Source organism: Anoplopoma fimbria, chromosome 1 (genome assembly GCF_027596085.1).
Source record: "Anoplopoma fimbria isolate UVic2021 breed Golden Eagle Sablefish chromosome 1, Afim_UVic_2022, whole genome shotgun sequence".
Lineage (NCBI taxonomy): Eukaryota > Metazoa > Chordata > Actinopteri > Perciformes > Anoplopomatidae > Anoplopoma > Anoplopoma fimbria.
Genome location: NC_072449.1, coordinates 2,410,195 through 2,431,103, shown reverse-complemented (window position 1 = coordinate 2,431,103; position 20,909 = coordinate 2,410,195). Strand labels below are relative to the sequence as shown.

The 20,909-nt window shown below is 41.9% G+C and overlaps 1 protein-coding gene across 1 annotated transcript; it reads left to right on the top strand.

Annotated features, from left to right (window-relative positions):
- The first annotated feature begins 2,923 nt into the window (after positions 1-2,923).
- LOC129089847 (A disintegrin and metalloproteinase with thrombospondin motifs 8-like) lies at positions 2,924-19,510 on the top strand. Its single transcript, XM_054597230.1, has 10 exons — positions 2,924-2,977; positions 3,017-3,619; positions 5,617-5,856; positions 10,886-11,018; positions 11,112-11,279; positions 12,037-12,329; positions 14,201-14,387; positions 15,651-15,823; positions 15,951-16,126; positions 16,788-19,510. Exons 1-10 carry the CDS (start codon positions 2,924-2,926, stop codon positions 17,530-17,532), a joined length of 2,772 nt encoding a protein of 923 aa, XP_054453205.1. The 3' UTR covers positions 17,533-19,510.
- The last annotated feature ends 1,399 nt before the right edge of the window (positions 19,511-20,909 follow it).

Genomic DNA, 20,909 nt, shown 5'->3' with positions numbered 1-20,909 from the left:
CCTCCACACCACAGACTATAGGCATCTGAGAGGGAGAGAGAGAGAGAGAGAGAGAGAGAGAGAGAGAGAGAGAGAGAGAGAGAGAGAGAGCTCATTGGTCATGCGTCTCTGTTTGCGCTGCAGACCGCAGCCACTTGTAACTCTCCAAATATTATTGTTGCTGTACGACGTGTGTGTGACAGGAGTTCCATCATCATCATCACCATCATCATCATCATCATCATCATCACATCATCATCACCATCATCATCATCATCATTATCACGATCACCATCATCATCATCACCATCATCACCATCATCATCATCACCATCACCCCTCCCACCGCCCAGACTGGGAGGCGGACAGACCAGTACAACACCAAACTGGTTCCATTTGGCATATCCATGTAAACTGATAAGATAAGATAAGATAAGATAAGATAATCCTTTATTAGAAATGTGCAGGCTTACAGCAGCAGAGAGTAAAGTGCACACAAGAGACATAGTAGAAGAAGACAAGATAAAAATAAATGAAAAATAAGAAAAAACAAGTATTATAAATAAGCAATTAAAAAAAAACAGTAGAAAAAACAACAATAACTGAAATATTATATTTACAGACAGAGAAAAAACAACAACTATTTTAACTATTTTTAACTATTATTGCACAGTGTAATGTGTAATGTATTGCACAGGTTTTTGTTGTCATGTTATTAGTGTCATGTTATTATTGTCATGTTATTATTGTCATGTTATTATTGTCATGTGTCATGTGGTCTACTGGGAGCAGAGCTGGTTGTGCAGCCTGACAGCAGCAGAAGGACCTGCGGTACCTGATGCACCTGCACCAAAGCCTCCACACTGTGAAGATAAACACATGTGTCCACAGGTTCTGTTGTTCTTATTCCATAAACATAACATTTATTTCTACAATCAACACTTGAAATGATGAAGGCACTTGCAAATGACAAGGTAGTACAAAATGTAAACCATACTTTGGTGTTTCATTTTTTTACCTCTTTACTTAAGATTTCATTAAACGTTTTGTTTTTTTCTTTTTACAAAAAGTACCAAAAACACTGGCAACAAGGAAGATCTTGGGTAGATAATAATGAGAATAAATATGAAACAAAATTTAAATCTTTAATTCTTTAAGACACATGAAGTTATTTTAAAGTATAAAGAGCAACACCAGAGTGGACCAGAGGAACCAGAGGACCAGAGTGGACCAGAGGAACCAGAGTGGACCAGAGGAACCAGAGGAACCAGAGGAACCAGAGTGGACCAGAGGAACCAGAGTGGACCAGAGTGGACCAGAGTGGACCAGAGTGGACCAGAGGAACCAGAGTGGACCAGAGGAACCAGAGTGGACCAGAGGAACCAGAGTGGACCAGAGTGAACCAGAGGAACCAGAGGAACCAGAGGAGTGGACCAGAGTGGACCAGAGGAACCAGAGGAACCAGAGGACCAGAGGAACCAGAGTGGACCAGAGGAACCAGAGGAACCAGAGGAACCAGAGTGGACCAGAGGAACCAGAGGAACCAGAGTGGACCAGAGTGGACCAGAGGAACCAGAGTGGACCAGAGTGGACCAGAGTGGACCAGAGGAACCAGAGGAACCAGAGTGGACCAGAGTGGACCAGAGGAACCAGAGGAACCAGAGGAACCAGAGTGGACCAGAGTGGACCAGAGGAACCAGAGTGGACCAGAGGAACCAGAGTGGACCAGAGGAACCAGAGGAACCAGAGTGGACCAGAGGAGTAGGTTCATTTCACATCTCATCCACTTTACACAAGAAAAAGTTTGGAGACACCAAAGTGAACTGCTGGCAGAGAGCGCCACCTGTCTGCGGCTGAAGCTCACTGCAGCTTCGGAGCGTCTCATCCTCCTCTGAGCACCGTGCTGTCCTCTGGCGCCACCTAGCGGCCAACAGGTGGAACTGCACCTCCGGGATCCTTTGGTTCTCCTGCTTAAAGAGCTGGCATGCTCCTGGCAGCCTCTCTAATGAGGTGGTGTACATGGTGCCTGGCAGGACATGTGTTTGGTCTTGTAATACAGGAGGCTTTTTTTAGAGAAGCCCTCCATTAGCATGATGAAGACAATGATTCTATTGGAAAGAAATAATATTCTTCAATACAAAAATAAATCTGCAGCAGTGAATGTGATCTAGAAGAGGGTTTGTTTTAACATTCTGAATAAAATAAATAATCCACTGCTTCTTTTCATTTAATGAACATGAAATGATTTAAATTGTTTTCTTTTTTTTCCACATTAAATTTTCTTTTTTCTAAATATTCCAATGCTTCTGTGCATTAAATGTGGTGCAAATAAAACACCATCATGAGAGGATGGTGTTCTTCTCATAGCTTTACTAACATTCTAAGATTAAAACATTTCTCAGTGTTGAAGGTGGAGGTCGGTCCTCTCTCTCTCTCCAGCTGTGGTGCTCTGTGGGGTGGTTGGACCCCTGGCTCCATGGAGGGCCCCTGGCTCCATGGAGGGCCCCTGGCTCCGTGGAGGGCCCCTGGCTCCATGGAGGGCCCCTGGCTCCATGGAGGGCCCCTGCCACCCACATGGCTCCGTCCTCCAGCTCCGGGTTAATAATAGGAGCGCGGTTGTCGAGCTATTTCAGAAGGGGGGAGTGTCGGCCCATTCTCATTGGATCCGTTTTATTCCGCCAGTTCTCATGAAGTGAGTGGGAGGAGAATTTCCAGCAGCGGAGGATATCAAAAATAAACCCCCTCGTGTCCAGAGGAAGAGCAGAAAGTATAAATACCCCCGATGTGTCCAGACCGCGGCGGTGCTCCTGAGAGGTACAACAAGGGCTCAGCTCGGTCTGGAGCTGACACTGAAGGTGGAGGACACATATCTGGAGAGGTCTCTGGTTCCAGGAGCGTCTGATTGGATTGGAGAGGAGATAACAGACTCACAGTGATGGAGAAGATGTGCTCCACTGTGTGCTTCACCCTGGCACTGCTGTGCGTCACCCAGTCTGACGCACAGGAGGTGATACCTGAGGTGGAGGTGATACCTGAGGTGGAGGTGATACCTGAGGTGGAGGTGATAGTACCTGTGCGGGTCCACGCCAGGAGGCTCAGCGGGAGGTTCTGGAAGAGGAGCGAGGAGCAGCCCAGGTTCCTCCTCAGCGCCTTTGGGAAGCATCTGACCCTCAACCTCACCCCGGACACCGGGTTCCTGGCACCGTCCTTCTCCGTCCAGCGGGTCAGAGCCGGACAGGTGGGCTCAGGTGTCCGCACGGAGGAGGCAGGAGGTCGGCTCAGGAGCTGCTTCTACTCCGGGACCGTGGAGCACGACCTGGGCTCGGTCGTGGCTGTCAGTCTGTGCTCCGGCATCCTGGGCTCCTTCATAACGGAGGGGGACGAGTACTTCATTGAGCCCAAACGTGGAGGAGACCCAGGGTCTGCAGAGCAGCTGCACGTCCTCAGGAGGAGGAGGAGGACGTCCACCAGGAGCCCCGGGGTGCCCGTCCTGATGGACCGGCACCGGTGGGAAGGTTTTACGCACGACGCGCGTAAAAGGGAAGCTCGCCGGAGACGCTTCGTGTCCGCACCTCGCTTCATAGAGACCCTGGTGGTGGCGGATTCCAGCATGACCCACTTCTATGGAGATGAGATAAAGGTCAGAGCCGGTGATGTCATTCTTTCCTGCACACATAGGAGCCCAAACACAGCTTTAGCTCTGCAGACTGTCCCATGAAACAAACCAAGTCCCTCTGGTCCTCCCCAACCTGTCTGAAGGGTTCCCAGCCTTCCCAGTTTGTTTTTTCTGTGCTGCTTCATAAAACACGTTTTGGCATAGAGGGGGGGTGGGCTCCCTGTTTTCCACAGGCTGAGAAAGAGGTCAGGCAACAGAAATGCAAGCAATGCTGAGCTGCATTCCTCAGCACTTGGTCACGATTTGGCAGCAGAGCCGCAGCATCACAGAGGAGATCCACAAGGCTTTCAATATCGGTTCTGTTCGGTTGTTACTCTTTATGGTAGAGCCATTTAATGGACCATTTCCTGCTGTTCATCATGCAAAACATCTGATATTTAAATTGAGCTAAATGTGATGGATGGGGATACTATTAAAAATCATGCTGCATTCCTAAAATCAGTCAGTCTTTTAAACAAAAGTCAGATGATCCATGGAGCAGCAGTAGGAGCCAAATTCTGGTCTGTTTGTACTTAATAAGCAACGCAGCTGCCAGACACTCTGCCTCCTCGCACAGTAGAGCGAGTATGTAACAGTTAGGGGGATAAATTGGGTTTATTTCTCCTTTTCATCACAAATCAGATTATTTCAAATATCATCACCATGGAGTTTTATGACCAGGGGCGGCTTAAGTGATTTGGAGCTCCCAGGCAAAAGAAAATCAACATGTGGCTCACAAAGCACATGTGGAAAAAAAAACTTTTTATGTGGGAAAAATCATCCCACCCTAGAAAAAGTGAGTTCAGCAAGGCTGATGGAAGACACATTCCGCCACAACATTCATTGTGATTTAGCAGCTCTCCACTGAAACACACACACCCCTATGACAGCGCTGTGGAAAACCCGGCCTCCCATGACACAATCACAGAGGAGTGAACAGAAACTATTTGGAAGCAGCTCTTTACACTTTTAAAAAGCCAAAGGGGAATCTTGTTGACTGAATTCTTCAAGTAGAAGAAGAAGACGACGAGTATAGCATAAATAAAAGGGTTGCAAACTTCAGATGCAAATACATTTTTGCAGTTTTAAGTTCATAAGCAGTCCTGGTGAAGTTCACAAGTACTGTATATTATGAGCAGGAGAAATACAGGTGGTACAGTAAAATCATTTTTAAGATTGTTTTTTGGAGATTTTGAAGCAGCTCTCTCTCCCAGCTAATTTTGCCTTATAGCAGATATTTGGTTTTGTCTATAAGTAAGAAGTTATTGGAGTACTAAAAGGGAAAATTTTATGATTGCAATAACTTAAAAACATACCTTGTGTAGCAGAGAGCACATTTCCAGCTCATTATTGGTCACAATTATTTGACAACCAATTTAAAGGCTCTTAAGGAACAAAAATGTTTGTTTATTATATGTTGGTTTGTTTAAAGATAAAATATTGGCTGATCAAATGTTATCAAGTAGACCTGTTATGATAACTACATTTGTTGGATGAGAAATTCTCCCAGAAATGATTGCGATAAACAATATTATTGTCATTGTAAGACCTCTCGGGCTCTGATAATGAAAATGTGCAATGTCTGTGCAAACACTTAAGAAAAAAAACATGTAACATGTAAACTCAACAGGCAAAATAGGTGTCCAGGTCATTTCCAATATTGTATGTTAAGTAGATAATGTACAAAGCAATACGGCGATCAAGTAAAAACTACCAAGGTCATGTCCATAAATCGTATGAAAAGTTAATAATGTCATTTTTGTTATTATCAGGTTTTTATATCTCAAATAACACAATCAGCTACAAAAATCTAAATTGGCCTTGCACTAGTCAATGCATGCTGAAACACGAGTTTCTCGGAAAAAATTGGCACCTGCACATTGTGACCTTCACCCATATGGTTTTAACTATGGGCAAAAAAGTTCACGTTCATGAAAATGTTGTGTTTTTAAATGTCATGTCCTGTCACTCCCCCTCCACAGCACTACATTCTGACCCTGATGTCCATGGCCGCGCAGCTTTACAAGCACCCCAGCATAAAGAACTCAGTGAACATGGTGGTGGTGAAACTGTTGGTGGTGGAGGACGAGGAGGTCGGCCCGGAGGTCTCCAGCAACGGAGGGGTGGCTCTGAGGAACTTCTGCTCCTGGCAGCAGCTCTTCAACCCGCCAAGCCAGAGGCATCCAGAGCACTACGACACCGCCATGCTCTTCACCAGAGAGGTGAGGGTCTCTGAGAAACAACATGCCATCATCTACATATCATGTTTCCAGAATTTTAACATCAAAGTTAAGTCTTCATCTCGGTGGCAGTAGTTTAACAAAACAAACCCACTTACCAGCTTACCAGAGCTTTCATCTGTGAATGTATTAAACATTGGAAACAACATCAGCTGTCTGTGAACACCAGACCCAAACTAGTCAAAGGTCATCGATTAGTAGTCAGTCGACGCACTGCGAATTCACATCTGACGCCAGATAACACCTTTGAAAAGAGGCAAGGGTTAAATCCTCCCTCCCATACACAACCCAATGTAATCACATGATCACATTTCCATAATCATATGGTAATAACTGGGCCATTTGACCAAACTTCATCCACTGAGGAAGACTTTGAGATGTGTCTTATAGCTCCAGAAAAATCTTATAAAAAGACCTTGAGTTAAAAAAGATATCGATAACATTTGTTAAAATGCTTGTTTAAATTTAAAACAGCAGTGGCTCTAGTATGGATCCTTGGGGAACACCACATTTTGTATTTAAAAGAGAAGTAGTATCATGGGTTTTAAAGGAACGTTTCAGCTACAGGAAACAATATTTGGTCATCAAACTATCATTTAAAGCTGCTTTAATAAAAACATTTATCCAACCAATGGGTCAAACAGGGCATCCAACTCTTGTACATTGACACTTTCCACACGCTCTCACGTCCATGTTTTTACGCAGCCAAAAAAAACATTTCTAATTGATTTGGGGTACAAAAAGAGTATGAGACAGAGCAGCACAGGGCAACAGCAGCATCATGTAAAACCTGTTCAACATCACTGTTTTGGTTTGGTCTCAACCCTCTCATCAACTTCATTTCCAGCAGCAACAGGGAGCAGTTTTCAGCAAAAAGAACAACCTAGTAGTACTGACTGTACTCTACTGCTTAAATAAAAAGCAGGCAGATACAAATGGTACGAACTGGTGAGAACAGTGGAGCTTTAAGCAGCTACATAGACAGATATTTCACTGTTGGCTTTGTTTCCTAAACCTAACTGTTGGTTTTGTTGTCTAAACCTAACTGTTGGTTTTGTTGCCTAAACCTAACTGTTGGTTTTGTTGTCCAAACCTAACTGTTGGTTTTGTTGCCTAAACCTAACTGTTGGTTTTGTTGTCTAAACCTAACTGTTGGTTTTGTTGCCTAAACCTAACTGTTGGTTTTGTTGTCTAAACCTAACTGTTGGTTTTGTTGCCTAAACCTAACTGTTGGTTTTGTTGTGCCTAAACCTAACTGTTGGTTTTGTTGCCTAAACCTAACTGTTGGTTTTGTTGCCTAAACCTAACTGTTGGTTTTGTTGTCTAAACCTAACTGTTGGTTTTGTTTTGTTGTCTTAACTGTTGGTTTTGTTGCCTAAACCTAACTGTTGGTTTTGTTGTCTAAACCTAACTGTCTAAACCTAACTGTTGGTTTTGTTGTCTAAACCTAACTGTTGGTTTTGTTGTCTAAACCTAACTGTTGGTTTTGTTGTCTAAACCTAACTGTTGGTTTTGTTGTCTAAACCTAACTGTTGGTTTTGTTGTCTAAACCTAACTGTTGGTTTTGTTGTCTAAACCTAACTGTTGGTTTTGTTGTCTAAACCTAACTGTTGGTTTTGTTGTCTAAACCTAACTGTTGGTTTTGTTGTCTAAACCTAACTGTTGGTTTTGTTGTCTAAACCTAACTGTTGGTTTTGTTGGTGGTTTTGTTGTCTAAACCTAACTGTTGGTTTTGTTGTCTAAACCTAACTGTTGGTTTTGTTGTCTAAACCTAACTGTTGGTTTTGTTGTCTAAACCTAACTGTTGGTTTGTTGTCTAAACCTAACTGTTGGTTTTGTTGTCTAAACCTAACTGTTGGTTTTGTTGTCTAAACCTAACTGTTGGTTTTGTTGCCTAAACCCAACTGTTTTTTTTTTTGTTGCATTAACCTAAGTGTACCTATTTTTTTTATAGCCAAACCATGATCTTTTTCCTAAACCTAACTTTTGTTTTTAACGTAATGTCAATTCGTGTCCCTGTACACGAAACCATTTGATGCAGTTCGTGATTATTTCACAAACTGCTGTGAGACTGTGTTTGTATTATTTGAATGGAGAGTCCACTCATGATAGTCTGGGATATTTTCTCCATTCAGAAGCCAATAACCCAGCAGGGATGAGTCATGAACCCCGGGCCAGCTGCAGTACATAATGTGGTTTCTGAGCTGCAGGCTCAACCGCAGTGTTTTACAGCAACACAGGTGCATTGTCGGGCCAGTTGTGAGGTCTTAGCTGAAAAGAGAGCCTCTTCCTCTTGGGACAGTTGTCATATCATTGCTTTTTTTTTCGCAACCAAGGAGCACACATGTGTGGGATTAGAGGTAAAGGAAAGGCTTTCTAGCCCTTTGGGTAAAGTGAGGATTCTGAAAGGGGAGTGTTGGAGATGGAATACTTGTAATCTTTTCCATGTAGGGGGAATGTCAACAGAGAGCAAACAAACTGTACTTTATGGATGTTCCGACAGGAAATAGGTTTACAAGTCCCTCGGGTTCCAGTTGTGATGGGCTTGTTCTTCTGTACTTGGCTGCCTTCTTCCATGAGGTATGTGCATGTTGACAAGGTGTTAGCAGACAGTACATAAGGCTCTATTATCACATTTCTGTAGCTAGGTGCCCTTGTTACTGCTTGATTTGATGACAACTGGGCATTTATCTGCCTACTGAATGCGATGTAAATCTGTAAATCTGACTCTGGGTCAGGTAGAAGATGAATAAAACATATGGGCTTTTGCGGTCTTCGTGCTGGATTTGTCGGGTTGCGGGTTTCTGTTGTGGAAACCATCATTCACAAGAACCCCGGTTTGTGTTTGTTTTTCCATTTAGGCAGAGAAACGCTTTGAAATGTGGAGGACGGAAGGCTCCTCGTGGATGAGCTAACTTTAGTGCCGCCACAAATCAGAGCCGGACATGATTGAGACACTTTGAATGGTCAGCTTGAGCCAAGTCTGTGTTTGAAAATGTGTGGCACGTATCCCACAGTTCACTACCGGTATCTTGTGGTGTTTTACTGTATGCGTGTATTTGTCCATCCGCACTATCTGCAGATGCTTTGACCCATCTTACTCTGTGTCTGCATGCATGAGTGATGGATGCAATTGTGGAACAAGGTGTACAAACACACGCTGAGCTGCGTTCAAGCGGCATCCTCCAAGTCCAGATGTGTTTTGAATCACGGTGGGTTCAGCCCTTTGGTTTTTTTGTAGGGGGGGGATGGGTCGTCTGAGGCGAGGCCATGGACGCCGTCTGTCTCCGTCCTACACAGCCAGGCGTCTTCACAAATAGGGAAAGATTTCTGATACACAACACTGTTAATTTTCCCCAAATCAAAGTTCTGGACAACTGCATGCTGAGAATATTTATTTGTTTTGGTTTATGACGGAAACACTGAGCAACATGTTTTTGATTTTCTTTCGTTAAGGGTGGCGGAAAAACAACTAGACACAAATAGACAGTGAAGGCTCGCTGTGCATGATTGATAAAACATTCACCCAGGGCTGCCCATACACTTAATATATTTACCATTTGACAGAATAATGTTTTCAACTCTTCCATAGTTCACCCAGCCAGCTGGTTTTAAGCAAATGGTCACTTCTTTTTGAGGGAAAACGATCTTAACTATGTTAAGAACGAGGTATCCAGCCAATATTGCTCAATACTACACTGATTGACCATGACAAGATCTTAACCTGAACTGATTTGATTGAGACAGTTGAATTGGATCCAATGCAAGAATGCTTCTTGCTTTTAGTGGAAAGTTTATTTTTTTATGGCAAGACAAAATACAAAACACAACAGGAGGAAAGTGAAAACATGCCAATAAACAAGTTAATGTTTGATTTCATATTTTGATTTGATTTGTGTTGGTGTATGCAAGTGTGTGTGTCTGTCTTCTTATTAGGCGGCAACCTACAGTTCTGGAAAGTGAAGCCAATGCTTCATGTGTTAAAGCTGCATTCTCTCTCCTGTCCATCAGGGGGCGACTCCTCTGGTTGTATAGAAGTCTATGAGAAAATGACTCTACTTCTCTCTTGATTTATTCCCTCAGTAAACATTGTAAACATGAGTTTATGGTCTCAATCTCTAGTTTCAAGTCTTCTTCAATACAGCATGATGTTCATTTAGTAAATGATGCTCCATTTAGAGTCAAACAGACCATAAAGCAGGGGATGCTTTAGTGGCAGGGCTACCTTGTGATTGACAGTAGTAGTACTTTAACCCGTTCATAGGTTGTTTTCACTTCATGAAAGTTATTAGTAACATTTTGGTCGCCTCAAAATGTCGTATTCAGCGTTCGGTTCTACTTAGCTCCACCCTCTCCTGTCACTTCTGGTTGCAAACAAACAAGAATGTGTCCATCAAAATCGCCAAACTAGAAGCTTCAAAACCGTAGTCCACAAACCAATAGGTGATGTCAAGATGACTACTTCCACTATATGGTCTGAAACATTTTTGTCAGCACTGTTGCCGTTGTTTGCACTGTTAGCGTTGTCAACACCGTTAGCTGCGAGCTGCCGGCTCACCTATGGCCATGTTGAGAGTCGTGTGGAGGGAATAGATTTGCTCTAAATATGGATTTTAGCACATTTGAAATGACAAAAAAAGATATTTAAATCTAATATCCATTGACCTATAGCTTCTATTGACCGCTGCACTAGTTGTACATGGTAATATATTGCAATTGCCCTGTTGGCCTAGCTTCTAGAAACATTGTTTTACAGCAGTGATATTCCAATTGGCAGTAAAAAAAGAGTAGCATTCAATCCGCCATATTTTTGATAAACTATAATACATTATACTGTTTGGGTAAAAACAAATGCTCGTAATTTAAGGAATTCCTGGCATGAAAATGGTCACAATAATAAATTTTGAACATCTGTGTTGAATCTCAGTGTTTCTATCAGTTTTCTCAAATCCCACATCAGCATCATCATGACCTCGGTGTTCCAGTCTCAGTGTGTTTGTTTGTGTTGCAGGACATCTGCGGACAGAAGAGCTGCGACACGTTGGGCGTGGCCGATGTCGGGACGATGTGCGACCCCAAGAGAAGCTGCTCGGTTATCGAGGACAACGGCCTGCAGGCCGCCTTCACAGCTGCACACGAGCTCGGTTAGCTCACGTTTATTGGCCGTATGGGTGGGCTGTAGTGAGTTATCTGTGAGCACATGTTTCTTCATCATTGCATCCTTTTCCCCACGGCAGGCCATGTGTTGAGCATGCCTCACGACGACTCCAAGACCTGTGAGAGGCTGTTTGGAGATCTGGGAGGACATTACCTGATGGCTCCTCTGTTTGTCAGCCTCAACAAGACGGCGCCTTGGTCGCCCTGCAGCGCTCTCTACGTCACGGAGTTCTTTGACAACGGACACGGTAGGAAATACTTCAGGTCGTCGCCCCGGCTTGTTGGTAAATCGGAAAGTTAACATCCTGTAGAGACCTTCTGCCAACGAGGACGTCTGTCATTAGGGCTGATTCAGAGAAGAATAAAACACACTGTTACTCCTCTTGCGCTGCTTTCCTGCTTAAACATGTCCCCTCAAATTATGGGTTGTAGAGATAGTTTATCTTCCCTAAATGTTCTCTTCCTCCTCACTCTCTCTCTTTCTGTTACTTTCTCTCTCCCCCCTTGTCTCATCTTGTGCATCTCGTACTGTTTGTATCCTTGCTAGACCCACCAGTGAACCTTCTTTTCCACTGAGTCATGCAATGGACATCTTCCTGTTCTGCACCTCCTTAGCCAAAAGCAACAGCTGGTGTCAGCAAAATATGTTCTTTATCAGTTTGAAAAAAACAAAACTAAAAAACACTTGTGTTTCATTCTGAACTGAGGACGTCATTGGTCACAAAAGCGTATTGAATCTAATGAAGAATCATTAGGGGATAATAATTCATTATCATGGAATAGTTGTCCAGAACACTATGCTGCCTATAAAAGTTCACTTCATTAGTTAGATTTAAATTGTTAATTTTTATGGTCAGGACACAACTTGTCCTGAATGTTTTTCCACTGTTGTAATGCACCACACAAACACATTTACAACTGTTACAGTGCCGCAAAGTCCATAATCCCCACAAACCACAATATAATCACTCTCATGCAGCGTTTGGCTTTGTGTTGTAACCACAGGGGACTGCCTGCTGGATGTCCCAGAGAGCACCATGCCGTTACCCAGAGAGCTGCCAGGAACCAAGTACAGCCTGGACCAGCAGTGCCAGCAGATGTTTGGAGAGGAGTTCGTCCAATGCCCGAACTCCTCAGACAGCGATGTTTGCAACCAGCTGTGGTGTCAGGAGGACGGGACGCTCCAGTGCTCCACCAAGAACGGCAGCTTGCCCTGGGCCGACGGAACCCCCTGCAGCCTCAACGGGACCTGCCTCAACGGAGAGTGCATGTCGACCCTGGAGGTGATGCAACCGCTGGTGAGAACGCTTCTTTATTCTGGAAAGTTTCATTCATTGACGATAAAACACTCTTTGCTGCTACAGCTTCAGTTGATCTGACCCAAGCGAGCAACCTGCCAATGAAGTCAATGCTTCATGTCTCAAAGCTGCATTCTCTCCAATGTCCATCAGGGGGCGACTCCTCTGGTTGTATAGAAGTCTATGAGAAAATGACTCTACTTCTCTCTTGATTTATTCCCTCAGTAAACATTGTAAACATGAGTTTATGGTCTCAATCTCTAGTTTCAAGTCCTCTTCAATACAGCAGGATGTTCATTTAGTAACTAGAACTAGAAGCTTGTAGTCCACAAACCAATAGGTCACATGGTCATCATGGTGACTATGTCCACTGAACAGTCTGAAACAGCTCTTTCCATTGTTAGCTGCAGGCTGCCTTCTTAGCTGTCGCCATGTTGAAAGCCATGTGGAGGCAATAGACGTCACTCCTCCACAGTCATTGGCTGCAAAAAAAAAACATGGCGACGGCCGTATTCCAGGATGATGTGCAAAACCGCCAAACTCAAGGCTTAAAAACATCAGTCCACGAACCAATGTTAGAAGTCATGATGACTACGTCCATTTCTTATTTACAGAAAATGTCCCAAAGGACCAAAAAGGGGAGAGTGTGTTTATTTTTTTAGCTATGTGAGTTTTGGGGTAAACAGGCTGTCGGACAAAAAGGCTTTTGTTGTTCGGGTTTCAGAATAATGGGCGTCCAAAAAAAGACATGAACTCAACTGCTTGATTTTTGTTTATGCAATAGCCATACCATAATGTGTTGGTCTACTTGTTGTAGTTCTAAAGAATGCAGCTGAAAGACAAAATATTTAAACACAAGACAATATTAAAGCTGACCTCAACAACCTTGAAAGTTTTCAATATGACCGTCGGTTAACTTTCCTTATTTACTTCTCGTTGCATGTTTCTTGCTGACATTGTTTATTTGCTTGCTCTTGCTGGCTGCTGAGGACTGGTTTCAATGAGTCACTTCCTTTGAAGTGTACTGTCAAAACTGAAATTTGAACATCTGTAAACTGTGGGTAAACCCCAGTTGCATATTTTGTGATACAAGTGAAAGCTTCAGAAATGTTTGATCCGATTGTAACCACAAACAAATACAAATATTTCCATTGGAAATCTGCTGTGTGAGGGAAAACAAGAGAAATCACAAAGACCGACTCTTTAGAGTAAATACAGTGACTCAGTTAGCGGAGATATTTATTTTTCAGCATTGCAGCTGTGAGCAATTTTAAGTAGGAATACATGAATGAGAGGTAGAGCTGGTAGTAGTAGTAGTAGTAGTAGTAGTAGTAGTAGTAGTAGTAGTAGTAGTATGGATTACAGCACCGTAATCCCGTTGCTTCACGATGCCTGTTTATATTTCCTTTAGGAACATTTAGTGTTTCAGTTTAGCTCGCTTGCCCTGATATCTTCTCCTCCTGTTATGATCACACATCTGTTTATGAACCTAGACGTGCTGGCAGTTTGGATGTTGGCCGGTCCAAACTCATAAAACTTCTGGAAAGCACGCTCACGCCAGCAAACACACACACACACACACACACACACACTTTCAATTGTGCCTCACAAAGCTGCAGCATGGCAGGTTCCACTAGCGGTGAGTGACACATGTGGCAGGAATGTGGGGTAGAAGCAGACAGCAGGCGCGTGCCGAACTTCAACACAGATTTAGCCCCGGAGTCGCGGCACGCCAACACACTGTGCGGCCTCAAACCCAGAAGCCCAGACTGTGGTTAAAGGCTGCACAGCTGAGATTGCCTTTGGCACTGAGCGCTAACCAACTACTCCTCTTTTCCCTCGCTGGGTGTTTTTTTATTTTGTTACCGCAGGTGGCTGTGGACGGCGGCTGGAGCTCGTGGGGGCCGTGGCAGCGGTGCTCCAGAACATGTGGAGGCGGGGTGGAGTTCTCCTACAGGGAGTGCACTGACCCGGTGCCTCTGAACGGAGGGAGGTACTGTGAGGGTCAGAGGGTCCAGTACCAGTCCTGCAACACGCAGCCATGTGACGACAACAACGGTGAGAATCAACCAGGCGGCAACATCCGGTTCTGACGAGTGAAGTCAATGCTTCAAGTCTTAAAGCTGCATTCTCTCTCCTGTCCACCAGGGGGCGACTCCTCTGGTTGTATAGAAGTCTATGAGGAAATGACTCTACTTCTCTCTTGATTTATTCCCTCAGTAAACATTGTAAACATGAGTTTATGGTCTCAATCTCTAGTTTCAAGTCTTCTTCAATACAGCATGATGTTCATTTAGTAAATGATGCTCCATTTAGAGTCAAACAGACCATAAAGCAGGGGATGCTTTAGGGCGGGGCTACACACTGATTGACAGGTCTCTACGTCACTCCTCCTCAGTCCATATATGGTCACAATTCAAGATGCCAAGGCAAAATGGGCGAACTCAGGGCTTCATAACATCAGTCCACGAACCAATGAGTGACATCACGATGACTACATCCACTTCCTTTATACAGTCTATGGAATTAACAGGATGCAGGTATCTTAGTATCTCAAAATAATGACTCAGTATCTCCAATAATTACTTATATATAAGTATCAAAATAACAATTTGTGAAAGTTTCTCATTATCTAAATAAATGTTCTCATTGTGATGACTTACAGGATCTTTTGTCTTTTTGTCAGAAATGGGCTTCCATAGATTGCGACCCTTCGTTTTACTGCACATGTTGTATGAACATGTAACAAAACAATCATTCTAAATCGAAAGTGAATGAAATTTCAATACGACAAATATAGAATCAATAAAATCATTGTTTCAATGACAGTGAGGTTATATTTGGTGTTTTTGCTTAAGAAATGACCTAGATGAAGAATTGATTATCAAAATAGTTGCTGATAAATTTTCTATCAATTGACAAATCAATTAATTTACTCATTGTTTCAGCTCTCTTGGTACACAGTAGACATGTAATCCATCAAAACCTATAATCTAAATTTCTACTAATATAGAAATTTGAATATTATTATTTGAATATACAGTACCAATCAAAAGTGTGGACACACCTTCTCATTCAACTACTTTGAAGAATCTAAAATATAAAACATATTCTGGTTTGTTGAGCATTTGTTTGTTTACCACATAATTCCACATGTGTTCCTTCATAGTTTGGATGTCTTCAATATTAATCTACAATGTAGAAATAAAATAAAGAAAGAAAAACCATTGAATGAGAAGGTGTGTCCAAAGGAGCTATATTTATTTTATTTTCAAGAGTTGCCCTCTGTATTCTGAGCTTCTCCTCCATCTTTTACCTCAGGAAAGAGCTTCAGAGAGGAGCAGTGTGAGAAGTACAACAGCCTCAGCTACCTGGACTTCAACGGGAACATGAAACAGTGGATCCCAAAGTACGCCGGCGTTTCTCCCAGAGACAGATGTAAACTGTTCTGCAGAGCCAGAGGCAGCAGTGAGTTCAAGGTGTTTGAATCCAAGGTAATTATATAAGAAGGGAGTGACAAACCATCATTTGCATATGCAAAATCCTTAAGATTCTGGTGAATCTGTTTCTTTAACACTCTCGATAAAGACTCAACATCACCTGCTCGTTGTGTCCCTGCAGGTGATCGACGGGACGACCTGTGGCCCCGACACCACGTCGGTTTGTGTCCAAGGTCAGTGTGTGAAGGCCGGCTGCGACCAGGTGATTGGATCCACCAAGAGGGTGGACAAGTGTGGAGTGTGTGGAGGAAGTGGGCTCACCTGTAGGAAGATCACGGGCTCCTACAACAAAGCAACGTAAGAAAAAAAAGATTCCCGGAATTCAATTAATGCATTTCTTGCAGTGTGGTGGTTTGCTCCGTAATCCTGCTGTGATACTGCAAGCTCAAATTAAATCAGCTGTAAAAATATTCCAGGGGCTTATTTGAGCCTCTTTGAAATTTAAATATTGTCTAACCTGATGAGAGATTGTAGAATGGAAAAGCCTTGCTTCCACTAGCTTATCTTGATGGGATGCATATAAAATATTGATAAAAAATCGACCATACCTACCACAAAACAGTTCAGTTATATTAATATAACGGGTTAAATGGATAGTTTGAAATGTACCTCCAAGGTGCACGGAGAAGAGAAAAAGTCAGAAGATGTGAAACTCCAGCAACACTTGTAGTTTTAAAGAACGACTTTATTGTCAGACCAAACGAGTTTCAGCTTGTTGCCTTCAACAGAGTCATCCTCGTTAAATGTAAGCCTGCAGCTCGTTAGCTTTCTTAGCACAAAGAGTGCTAACGGGGGGAAAAGCTGCATATTATCCAAAGCTTTACAGGTGTTGATTAGGCTTATTTTTGAGCATTTGCAAAAGCAAATATTAACAATATTGTTAAATTCTTTCTTTAAAGTTAGAAAACAAAGTGTCTACATTATCTTAATCCAGTTCTTTGTTGTTTCTTTCTACCAGTTACGGGTACAGCGACATTGTCACAATCCCTGTTGGCGCCACTAACATTGACATCAAACAGCGGAGCCACAGGGGAATCAAACACGACGGGAACTACCTGGCCGTGAAGAGAGAGAGCGGCGGTTACATCCTCAACGGTAACTTCTCCGTGTCCACGGTGGAGCAGGACATTCCTGTTCTGGGAGCTGTGCTAAAGTACAGCGGCTCCTCCACCACGCTGGAGAGGATCCAGAGCTTCAGGCAGCTGAGGGAGGTCATCACCATACAACTCCTCGCCACCGCCGGGGACGCCAACCCTCCCAAGGTCAAATATACTTTTTTCATCCCCAGAGATGTGACCTTTAACAAAACCAAGGAGAGGAAGGGCTCGTCGCCGTCTATGCATATGATCCATCCGTTCGGCGTGCCCGACTGGGTGCTCGGCGAGTGGTCCGAGTGCTCCAAGAGCTGTGGCTCCGGATGGTCCAGGAGGAACGTTGAATGCAGGGACAATGCGGGCTTCCTGTCCAGCCATTGTGACGTAGACCTGAAGCCCATGGACATCAGGCCCTGTGGGGATCTGCCCTGCCCCATGTGGCAGATGGGACCTTGGTCCGTCTGCTCACGAACTTGTGGTCATGGCGAACGCCGCCGCAGCATCTTCTGCATAGACTACACTGGGAAGATCGTGGAACAGGAGAAGTGCGATCTGGACAAACTCCCAGAGCCGCTCTCTGGAGAGTGTGTCAACCAAGAGTGCTTATGAAGAACATGAGCATAGTGAACTTTCCCTTTTTGGTCCGACTGCACTTACCAACCATGGATGGATTACTGAATGGGCACACTGGGCACAGGGCAACGTGTCGGGGGCAGAGACACAAAACGACCACAAAGAGACACATAACAACCAGGAAGTGACAAAAAACAACCATAAAGACACAAAATAACCACAAAGACACATAAAAACCTCAAAGATACATAAAATCAGCTCCAAGATACATAAAACGATCACAAAGAGACACATAACAACCACAAACAGACATTAAGTGAACACCAGGAGACACAAAATAACCACATAAAGACACATAACAACCAGAAAGAGACACAAAATAACCACAAAGAGACACATAACATCCACAAAGAGACAGATAACAACCACATAAAGACACATAACATCCACAAAGAGACACTGAACAAGTACAAAGTGACAAATAACAACCACAAAGAGACACAAAATAACCACAAAGAAACAAATAACAACTACAAAGTGACACATAACAACTACAAAGAGACAAATAACATCCACAAAGAGACACAAAATAACCACAAAGAGACACATAATAACCACAAAGAACCAAATAACAACCACAAACAGACATAATAACCATAAAGGGACACATAACAACCACCTGAACAACTACAAAGAGACATAAAGTGAACAACAAGAGACACATAACAACCACACAAAATAACCACAAAGAGACATAAATAACTACAAAGAGACATAAATAACTACAAAGAGGCGGGGTTACATGCCTGTCCCTTTGGCCCATTTCCTCATAATCTGTCCATTTCACCAGCTGGTCTCATCAAGTCACATCAGGGGCACATCATTGCCTGAATATTGTTTTGTCATCTTTTATTGACATTTGACAACCACTATTGAGATTTGTAACCATGGAAATCTACCTCAGGATGTACATGTGATGCTATGTATAGATGTTAGATGAAGGTGCTGTGTGTCTGTTTTCTCCAGAAAGAGAAGTTTTCTAGTCCCACTTTAAAACAGAAACTATCTTTATGGATGAAGTGTGGTAATAATAATCTGCAGTCTTTACGGTGGGGCTAGAGCAATGGCATGAAACCTGCTGTCAAGCACCAGCACAGTGTAAATATACCTCCAACTGTCCTCAACTCACGCCTGTAAAGCTTTGATCGAGTCGTTTACCTGTTATTGAGGTAAGAACATACGATCGATGCGTTGGAATTTGAAGCCCTCTGGGAAATGCGCTCCTGTTTGAATTATTTCTCATTTCTACACACGTACTATCATTTTTTAAATGATTGTCATGAAAATGTGGATTTTGTAACTGTAGGAAATCCATTAAGTGACATCAAATCTGACAATATTTTAGCCTTTTTCATAACAGATTGTTTCATTGCTGAACTAGAGATATATAATTTATAGAAATTGATAGAGTTTGAGTTTACACAATGTGTAAAATGAATTAGGATAGATAAAGACTGGTCATTTGAGACCACAGAAACCCATGACAGAGAATTTCCCGCGGTTAAATTGTAGAGTTTTTTCAGGCGTATAATAATGCCGTCGAGAGGAAAAAGTGGTACGAACAACCTGAAACGCCACAGATGTTTCATTGGAGATGTTGTTCCTAATTTAAGTGATAAGCATACTATCTATCGTGTATATGAAAAAATAACATTAATTTTATTCATTTCCAGACTTTTATTTTGTTGATGCATCATATGCATAAACGCTCACAGTTGTTTTTCAGACTCATGTATGTATATTTGATTTCTTCATTCCTGTTGTTAATTTACATGATGTTATGAAACAAAAGAGATGGAGCATTAGGCCTATATCCCTTCAGTGAAGGACCATGCTATTTTATTATGACAGCTTCCTTTTTAAGCTATTTATTTTTGTAATATTTTTACTTTGGACATGTAATTAACATGGCAGATGCTGCTGTCTTTGAGATTTTTTGTCTATAAAAAATGGTCAAATAAACACATTTATGTCAATATATGGTTCTCTTTTTCTGCAGCTTTTGTGCAAGCTGTTTCATTTCTTTCCTCTATTGTGTTTAACAGCTTCATTACTCGAGGATCCTTTTGTCCAGACTGGTAAGTACTAACATACTTCAAAAATGACCCGTAAATTCCAAACAAATGTCAAAAGTCTTCCATGTTTTCCAGAGCAGCCTTTTTAGGTCATTGTGGGCCAGACTGATGGAATTCTTTTAAAAGAAGGGCGAGGCAGATTTTTATTGCTGGTTTTACAAAGTTGTTCAGCAAAATCCTCCCACACTGGAACCATTTCTCTGCTCAGACAGTTGAAATAAAGACATCCAAGGAACGCTACTGCCAACATTCAAATATATTCATGAAATACAATATAACAGACTTTATCAGGGATGGAAATCAATTTCCCTAGTCTATCAAGTTTTATCGAGATAAAGAAAGGAATTCATTGTCTGACAAGTTTATTTTATATAAAATATGGACCAAAGAAATTGATAAAATAGGACCCAAAATATTTTTTACCAGGAAACAGACAAGGGAAAAACTGTCATAGACACAAAAATCACCTCCTTTAATACAATAGTTGTATTACATAGTTCAAGATGTGAATATTATTTATTAGGAAATAATATATAGCACCAGACCTTGTCTTTGACTTAAAGGTAGGAAACAATACATTAAATCTTCAAATGAATAAGAAGAATTAACGAGAAACAAGAAAAGAAATATATGAAATAAAATATGACTATTTGAATAGCAATATTACACAAGATGAAGGGCAATAAAATATACAATAAGTTAAAATTTAATTAGAAAAACGCATTGCATGTTCAAGTTTACCAAGGTACAGTAGGTGTAAATGATGTTTTCCAAAATAAAGAATACGTTGTAAATAAATAAAGTATATGACAATATAAGATATGATAGAACTTTATTATTCCAAAAGGAAATTATTGTGCCACAGTTTCATTAAAGAACAGAAGAATAGCAAAAAAACAGCAGAATAAAAATATAAACATATAACAACATAGTACAAATGTAAAAGAAATATATGAAATAAAATATGACTATTTCTAAAGCAATATTACACAAGATAAAGGCTAATAAAATAAACAATAAGCTCAAATTTAATTAGAAAAAAACATTGCATGTTCAAGTGTGCCAAGGTAGGTGTAAAATATGTTTTCCAAAATAAGGAATACGTTAAATAAATAAAGTATGTGACAATATAAGACAAGATAAGATATGATAGGAAAATTCTTGTGCCACAGTTTCATTAAAGATTACAACAGAAGAATAGCAAAAAACAATAGAATAGAAATATAAACATATAACAACAGTTTAATAGCCCAGAATCACAAATACAAATTTGCCTCA